General features: G+C 44.1%; 1 protein-coding gene across 2 annotated transcripts; it reads left to right on the top strand.

Annotated features, from left to right (window-relative positions):
- The first annotated feature begins 1,259 nt into the window (after positions 1-1,259).
- On the top strand, positions 1,260-8,406 carry napba (N-ethylmaleimide-sensitive factor attachment protein, beta a). 2 transcript variants are annotated; one of them, XM_033979662.2, is made up of 10 exons: positions 1,260-1,453; positions 2,489-2,568; positions 3,030-3,146; positions 3,464-3,510; positions 5,911-5,988; positions 6,101-6,156; positions 6,601-6,685; positions 6,798-6,902; positions 7,095-7,163; positions 7,791-8,406. In XM_033979662.2, exons 1-10 carry the CDS (start codon positions 1,356-1,358, stop codon positions 7,941-7,943), a joined length of 888 nt encoding a protein of 295 aa, XP_033835553.1. In that variant the 5' UTR covers positions 1,260-1,355; the 3' UTR covers positions 7,944-8,406. The 2 variants fall into 2 exon arrangements, with proteins under 2 accessions (XP_033835553.1, XP_033835554.1); XM_033979663.2 differs by lacking the exons at positions 1,260-1,453; positions 2,489-2,568; positions 3,464-3,510 and having other exon boundaries at positions 3,039-3,146; positions 7,791-8,385.
- The last annotated feature ends 318 nt before the right edge of the window (positions 8,407-8,724 follow it).

Here is an 8,724-nt window from a genome sequence, read left to right as displayed (position 1 = left end):
CACCTGTCCACGCTCTGATCTGTTATATAATCATTTCTCCAGACAGTCACCACTTTACCCTGTCAGCATCATGCATGATTTATTTATTCAATTTTATTCATTTTTTTGGAAAATAAAATATACAATGCATGGGCCACGGCTGTTTGTCTGTACACGGGCCGTACGTGGGCCCTACATGGGCCATACGTGGGCCCTACGTGGGCCATACGTGGGCCATACGTGGGCCGCGGCTGCTTGTACATGTCGGTGAGAGAAGGGGAGACTGGGGGAGGCCTGTGACAGTGGCTCAGTTGGTAGAGTGTTGATCCACTGACCCACAGGTTGGGGGTTCGACTACAGCTCCCACTGATGAACGCTGTCAGTGTGTCCTTGGGCAAGACACTTAACCCCCCCTCCCCCCCATGTCTGTGTACACTGGTGTGTGTGTGTGTGTGTATGTGGTGTGTGCGGGGGTGGGTGTGTGTGTATGTGGTGGGGGTGTGTGTGTGTGTGTGGTGTGTGTGGGGGGGTGTGGGTGTGTGTGTGTGTGTGTGTGAGAGACGGGGGGAGTGTTTCCTTGGAAAAGTGTTATATAAAAATGTGACCGGGGCCATTTCTTTTCACAGGTTGTTTTCTGGATATTTAACTTGGTTTTATGTTGAGGAACTTGTGCTTTATATTTATTATTATTATTTATATTTATTTTAGGACTGTGTGTAGTTTTGGAAGTGCTTCCTTGCAAATGTGAATGTTTTTCTCAGACCTTTGCTTTTTATTGTGTTTACAAAATCATTGAAAAACAGTTTGAGAAATGAATAAATAAGTTCACACCGGTGTGTGATGGAGACATATTATAAATAAAGATTATGAAATGAAATAAGAGGCGTGTGGGGCTTCATTCTCATCCAGGACACACCTGAGGCAGTTCTTTTATAAACGCTGATGCTGAGGTGAGTCAGACTCTCAAGAGAAAAGTGTCTGACTGCCCGGGCTAATAATTTAAAGCTGCAGAACATTTCACACAATAAACAGACTGATATTTGACACTTATTTTTCTACAGGTGTTTTTCTTGAGTGGATATTTTTAAATGTCTTGAGATGTTCTGAGACTCTCCACACAGTAGAGTCTCTTTTCTCTGTGGAGATACTGGTTTAAATTGTCAACATAAATGAAACATTTCTCTGGGTTAAATGTAAAACTCGCCCTGATAAAACTCTGTCATTCAGTGAAATGCAAACCCCGCTCTGGCCACTAGGGGTCAGCACCGCGCGGTCTCTGCAGCAGCAGAAGCAGCTCCTCCTCAGCATCAGCATCTTCATCTGTGCCTGACGCGTCCTGCTCCTCTCCTCGCTCTTTTGTGTCGGTGTTTTAAACTATGGATAACTCGGGTAAAGAGAAGGAGGCCATGCAGCTCATGGCGGAGGCGGATAAGAAGGTGAAGGCGTCCGGCTCGTTCCTCGGCGGGATGTTCGGGTAAAGCCTCTTCAGCCGCTGATGGGGGAGGGACGGCCTCTCCTCGTCCTGTATCCTTGACAAACGCAAGGACTCGCTCTGCTTTGACCCGCGCCTCCGCTTCAGACGCTAAACACGCGCTGTTTTTGCGCAGATGCGCACAAACAGACGCGGCGCAGTGTCGGTCTGCGCTCCTCGGGCCTCCTCTGTTTTTTCATGCGCCATCGGCTTAAAGCACGAGCCTCACCGCGCACCACGCGCACACCGCGCACAGAGACACTGTCACGCGCACTGTCATGCACTGTCACGCACTGTCACGCGCATTGTCACGCACTGTCACGCGCACTGTCACGCACACTCCTGATGCTGCGGGGCTGGACCTGTCCGGACTGAGGCCGGGGCAGAGCAGAGGGGGGTGTGAGGGACAGAGGGGGGTGTGAGGGACAGAGGGGGGTGTGAGGGACAGAGGGGGGTGTGAGGGACAGAGGGGGGTGTGAGGGACAGAGGGGCCTGAGGCGGCTCCTGTGGGCGGATGTTGAGCCTCTGTTGTTTATTTGTTTGTTTGTTTGTTTGTTTGTGACCTACAGCATCTATTGCTCGTGTTTAAGTTGTTTTTTTAATCATGGCCTTAGATCTTTGTCTTTTGCGTTGTCCTGATGTGGGTCAGACCTGTCATGTGACCCAGAGTCATAAACACTGTGTTAAAGTCTTTAAACTGGTGACTCCATGTTTGTAGTTTTTATATGTCTGAATTCAGACTGAGACACAGAGGGACGGGACATGACACAGGAGCCTCAGACTGTGGGACATGTGGACAGACTGATGTGTCCTACAGCGTCTCACTGGATAGTTATTTAGAACATGACTAAAATACTCCACAGTACTGCACCGAGACACACTGAAGTACTGTGTGTGAGGGGGAGATGGTTTAGTGGTGGAGATGTTCTGGTGGTGGAGATGTTCTGGTGGTGGAGATGTTCTGGTGGTGGAGATGTTCTGGTGGTGGAGATGTTCTGGTGGTGGAGATGTTGTGGTGATGAGTGCTGTGTTTTTCAGGGGGAACCATAAGGTGGAGGATGCGTGTGAGATGTACGCTCGAGCTGCAAACATGTTTAAAATGGCCAAGAACTGGAGCGGTGAGTCCCAGAGTCACAGGAATGAAAGAACATTCACCAAACTCTGAAAACACTAATGTGTCTCTTTTTTCCCCTGACACTGTGTGTGTTTGTGTGTGTTTGTGTGCGTTTGTGTGCGTTTGTGTGCTTTTGTGTGCGTTTGTGTGTGTTTGTTGGGGTGTGTTTGTGTGTGTTTGTGTGCGTTTGTGTGCGTTTGTGTGTGTTTGTGTGCGTTTGTGTGTGTTTGTGTGCGTTTGTGTGTGTTTGTTGGGGTGTGTTTGTGTGTGTTTGTGTGCGTTTGTGTGTGTTTGTTGGGGTGTGTGTGTGTTTGTGTGCGTTTGTGTGTGTTTGTTGGGGTGTGTTTGTGTGTGTTTGTGTGTGTTTGTGTGTGTTTGTGTTTGTGTGTGTTTGTGTGCGTTGGGGTGTGTTTGTGTGCGTTTGTGTGTGTGTTTGTGTGCGTTTGTGTGCGTTTGTGTGTACAGCGGCTGGAAATGCCTTCTGCCAGGCCGCTCGGCTACACATGCAGCTGCAGAACAAACTGGACTCTGCCACGAGTTTTGTGGACGCAGGAAACGCCTACAAGAAGGCCGACCCTCAAGGTGAGCGCCTGACCTAAGCTCCGCCCACGTGGTCAGGCCGGTGGGAGGAGTCAGGTCTGAGTTGAGCATTTTCTTGTTTGTAGAGAAGCACCGGTGTAGTGTTTTCTGTCCATACTTTGGCTTTAAGTCTCTGCTGTGAAAAGCTTCAGGATGTTATTACTTTGTTCTGAAGCTGCGACTGAAGCTCTGGTGTTTCTTTACGTCGTCTCGTTTCCTTTTCTCTTTCACCAAATATTGTTGCTGGGGGAAATGAAGCTGTTTCATAATAACCTTATTTTGAATCTATAAATAACACGTTTGCTCTGTGTCTTTGGCAGAGGCGATCAACTGTCTGAACCAGGCCATCGACATCTACACGGACATGGTGCCTTTAGAACTCTGGATCTGTTCTCCATGTGTTTGCATGTTCTCCATGTGTTTGTATGTTCTCCATGTGCTGTTTCCATGTTCTCCATGTGTTTGCATGTTCTCCATGTGTTTGTATGTTCTCCATGTGTTTGCATGTTCTCCATGTGTTTGCATGTTCTCCGTGTGCTGTTTGCATGTTCTTCATGTGCTGTTTGCATGTTCTCCATGTGTTTGCGTGTTCTTCATGTGTCGTTAGGCCTGGCATGATAACACATTTTAAAGCTCGATGCGACAGAGGAGCTGAGGGGGGTTTAGGGGCCCAGGGTTTAGGGGCCCAGGGTTGAGGGGCCCAGGGTTGAGGGGCCCAGGGTTTAGTCCCGTTCGTTTATATTAGAGGGGGCCCCTGTGAGGCGTCCTGCCCCGGGGCCCCTCTGTGGATGGGCCTGGCTACAGAGAACGATAAACGATAATATCGAAAGGACTTTATAGAGGACCAGATCTGACCGTTTCAGTTAAAGGCGAGAACTGAAACAAATGAAACAGCAGAATGAAAAAATAAAATACCGAGTTCCTTATTCAACTTTCTATAGTTTAAATATTTATTACAACTAAAGTTCTCTTAGTTCTAGAACCGACAGTTTTTAGACGGAGACAATCATGCGAAAGTTCAACAAACACGTGATATATTGAGTCAGTTTGTCGTCTTAATTCGATAAATACATTTAATAAAAACATTTATACAGTGTTTTTTGATGCTTCTTCCACAGAGACAGTGACGGTTGAAACAAAGGTCTGAGTGAAACAGTCTGAAGTTTTAAAGAGGCTGAAGTCTGTTTATTATATCGACATATATATTATATCTATGTGTTTATTTTATTGACAGAATCCAGAGCTTGAACAATTTCTTTTCCATAATTAAATGAGATACAATATTTGTTTCTACAATAAAATTACATTTTCAGAGATTTTAAAAGATAAAACCCAAGACATTTATAGGCTCTGACTCTTTCAGTCCATGTAGCATTTAGTTTATAAAGATGTTAATCAAATGTTTTTTTGTTTTTTTTTTGTGGGGGGGGGGGGGGTTTGGAAAAAAAAATATCATAGATTTAGTTTTATTTGCATTAAATTCTAATTTAAGATTTTTGAGAGAATTTTGGATTTCATTAAAATCTTGCTGCAGTTTTAAAATCTCCTGTCCAGCAGAGGGAGCACTTTCATAAAAAACTGCATCATTTGCATATAAATTTATGAGGCTTTGATAAATATAGTAAAAAGTAGTGGTCCCAAAGTTGAGCCTTGGGGCACTCCTTTGCTTAAAATAAATTTAAAAAAAAGTGATTTAAACCGATCAGCTGCTCCTGCCTGGGCTCTGGTCATTGTGGCAAAGACAAAGTTCACACAATAAATACTGAACCCAAAAATATATTACCCCACTTTTCATGTATTGAAAGAAAGTCGATTATTGTGACAGGTCTGTGTTGTTTGCATGTTCTCCATGTGGCTCATCGACTGTATAAAGAAGTGACTGAGTGAGTCTCCACAGCTTCAGCTCCAAATGAAGCTCATCGAGGCCAGAGCAGGTTTAGAGGTGAATCTGGAGCCCTGTTCCACCTTTGGCATTCCAACCACTAGTATCATAGCAACCAAAGAGCCAATCAGGATGGAGGCTGTTGAAGGTTACGCCCCCTCCTGTCTGCACCACTGCTTTGGCAGGAGCACACCTGTTGCTAACGCTAACAGGAGCGACCTCAGGGAAAGAAGGACCTGATTTGTCTGTTATTAATGTTCATATCTTGATTTACAGACACAATAGTGAAATAAAAACCCCAGGATCATGTAGAGGGTTAATACGAACATTTAAGACCAGAATGAGTCTGAAGCAGCAGAGACAGAGAGGACAGAGGGGACAGAGGGGAGACAGAGAGAGGGGACAGATTATCAATAGAAAGTGAATTAGAGCCAGGGTCGATGGCGCTGGAAATGTGCACATGCTCACTTCCTATTTGGAATGCGGTGGCGGCTAGCGTGTTAGCTATGTCCATTTACATGTACAGTTTGCTGTGTGTCTCATGTTTTTCACATGTTCCTCGTGTGTTCTTCACGTGTTCCTCGTGTGTTCTTCACGTGTTCCTCGTGTGTTCTTCACGTGTTCCTTGTGTGTTCTTCACGTGTTCCCTGTGTGTTCTTCACGTGTTCCTTGTGTGTTCTTCACGTGTTCCTTGTGTGTTCCACGTGTGTTCCACGTGTGTTCATCGTGTGTTCTTCACGTGTTCCCTGTGTGTTCTTCACGTGTTCCTTGTGTGTTCTTCACGTGTTCCTTGCGTGTTCTGTGCATGTTCACATGTCATAGAAGCCTGTTGCTGTTTGTGCATCTTGAATATTTTTCTTAAATTCTTCATTTGTTTTGTTCCAGGGAAGGTTCACCATCGCAGCCAAACATCACATCACCATCGCAGAGATTTACGAGTCAGAGCTGGTAGATATTGAGAAGGTGAGACACAGACTCCACACTTTAACCCACTGCCTCATAAATAAACATACATATACACACATAAACACACATAAACACACATAAACACACATAAACACGTGTTTGTTTCCAGGCCATTGCCCACTACGAACAGGCAGCAGATTATTACAAGGGCGAGGAGTCGAACAGGTAGGTCCCCAGTGTCCAGATGATGTCCACATGAATCAGGTTTAATTGTCATATACAGCATCTTAATTATAGTGTAACAGGGAGAGGAGGAGCCAATGATCTAACCCTGTTCCTAACCTCAAGCCCTAACCCTTAAACCCTTAAACCCTTAAACCCTTAGACCCTTAATCCCTTAATCCCTTAAATCATAATGTTCTTTTAATCCTGTTACAAAACTTCATTATTACAATGACCAGTGTAAGACTGTCCCTCTGGACATGATTATTTAGCACCAATGTGAAAACAACCAGCTCATGTGTGAAACCGAGCGTCTGTGGAGATCAGCTCGATGGTCCATTGGCTCGATGGTCCATCGGCTCGATGGTCCATCGGTTTGACTGGACACTGACGCTCTTCACATTACATGATAAAGTTCTACTTCCTCAAACATGTGACTTTTTTCAGCTCTGCTAACAAGTGTCTGCTGAAGGTGGGTCACTACAGCGCTCAGCTGGAGCAGTACCAGAAGGCCATCGAAATCTATGAACAGGTAAATCTGTCCAGAGTAAAAACATTCTTCTGTGGTCATGTGGTCGTCTCTATTTATTTAATAATGATTGAGTTCAGTGACTTAATGACAGTTGAACTGTTCTGTGTTGAAGGTGGCCATGAGCACCATGGACAACCCTCTGCTCAAGTACAACGCCAAAGAGTATTTCTTCAAGGCGTCTCTGTGTCACTTCATCGTGGACGAGCTCAATGCAAAGGTCTGTGTGGAGCCACATGTGACAGAACTGAAACTCACTGAAGAAGTGACACTAAAATGATTTTCACAGAATAAGAAACATTTCATAAAAGCTGATGAGCTCCTGTAACAAACACATGTTCAGTTCTGCTCTGTCCATGTCTGACATTAACTCAATGATCTGAGTTTCACTGAGTGTTTTGTGTCATTGCAGCTGGCGATTGAGAAGTACGAGGAAATGTTCCCAGCATTCACAGACTCCAGAGAGCTCAAACTCTTAAAGGTATCACACTTTGACTAAACACGATCAAACCAGAGTCAGTAGAGACGGTGGTTCAGTGTTTGCTGCTGGAGGAGAATAACTGGATATTCTCTTATTATTTCTACTGTGGAATAAGTCCTGTCCTCAGACTCCTCCTTCAGAGGCAGGACTTATTCAGCTCAGTGTCAGAGAAGCACCGACCCACGTTTTTCTGCTCCGATACCAATGCCGATACTTGATATCAACCGATACCAGAGACTGAAAATGTAATTTAATAATGGGTAAAAAATGATCCAAAGGTAAGGTAAAAAATAATGTTAAAAATGATCCAAATATGTTTTATAATGACAGAACAGATTTATAAAAATACAATTTTAGTATTATGAGATGTTTTGGCCCAATATTGGTGGTAAATCATCTTATTACATTAATTTATTGAACAAAATGTGTCGTTTGTACCAACATCTTGGAAGCCAACGTCTGATCCACCAAAATGTTCAATATCGGCACCGATATCTGATCCCAGTATCGTATCGGCGCTTCATTGTAAATCTGACTGCCTCAAATGAAGACTTTGAAATTGAAGATGGCCTCTGGATGGAAGGAAGACAAACCTCTGAAATATTTTCTTACATTTTGTGTCCTCAGAAACTGCTGGAGGCTCACGAGGAGCAGAACAGCGAGGCTTTTACAGAAGCCGTCAAAGAGTTTGATTCTGTGTCTCGTCTGGACCAGTGGCTGACCACGATGCTGCTGCGAATCAAAAAGACCATCCAGGGTGACGCTGGTGACCTCAAATAAACAAACATCATGTACGAGGTTTATGTGGGGGCGTCTACAGCTGTACATACCAGTGCATGTCACCCCAGTGAGTCACATCACATACCCAGTCCTCCAACAGTATTTCTCTACAGACTGAACCGCTGGACAGTGCGTTTGTGTCAGGTGAAGACTGGACATATTTGTGTTATTGAAAATACTTTATGAAAACGTGTAAGAAATATATTATATAGTATTCTTGTTTATTCTGGTGCTGCATATTAGAAGTTGTGAGACCCTCTTTTTCATGTCTTCCTCACAAAGAGCCCCCTGTCACCCTCTGCAGCTGTGATCTGTGTCCGTGGGAGCGGGTGACTCCTGCCGTGTCTGTGCATGTCTGTCGTCATGTTCTTGTTCTTGTATTATCAGCAGCAGCACATGTGAGCTACAAAGGTATCTGTAATCAGTAAATGTTACAATAAAAGCACCACTCACTCACTTTTTTAGCAATGTGACGTTTTAATCTGCAGTTCTCATTCTCTCGAGCACAAAGCAGCAAACGCAGAGCCACATGACGTAATAAAGTGTTGAGAAGTAACTAAATTGGCCTAGATGCACTGAAAATATATATTCTGAATACTAATTTTGAGTAACTGTATTCTGGTACAGTTACTCTTTCATTTGGTGTTATTGAGAATACAGTTACTTTACTAAAATCAAAGAACAGAGCAATAAAAATGAAGCTGTTTGCAATTATTATATCATGTTTTTACTTGATAATATAAAGCAACTCTGTGTTAAAGTATTCCAAATATTCAGAACA

This window comes from Periophthalmus magnuspinnatus, chromosome 15 (genome assembly GCF_009829125.3).
Source record: "Periophthalmus magnuspinnatus isolate fPerMag1 chromosome 15, fPerMag1.2.pri, whole genome shotgun sequence".
Taxonomy (NCBI): domain Eukaryota; kingdom Metazoa; phylum Chordata; class Actinopteri; order Gobiiformes; family Gobiidae; genus Periophthalmus; species Periophthalmus magnuspinnatus.
Note: the sequence above shows the minus strand (reverse complement) of the source record. Positions and strands in the feature narration are given on the sequence as shown.

Coding starts and splice junctions, on each gene's coding strand:
- napba (XM_033979662.2), top strand. CDS start 1,356: ATGGATAACTCGGGTAAAGAGAAGGAGGCCATGCAGCTCATGGCGGAG. Junction 1,454..2,488: donor TTCCTCGGCGGGATGTTCGG/GTAAAGCCTCTT, acceptor TGTGTTTTTCAG/GGGGAACCATAAGGTGGAGG. Junction 6,686..6,797: donor CCATCGAAATCTATGAACAG/GTAAATCTGTCC, acceptor TCTGTGTTGAAG/GTGGCCATGAGCACCATGGA.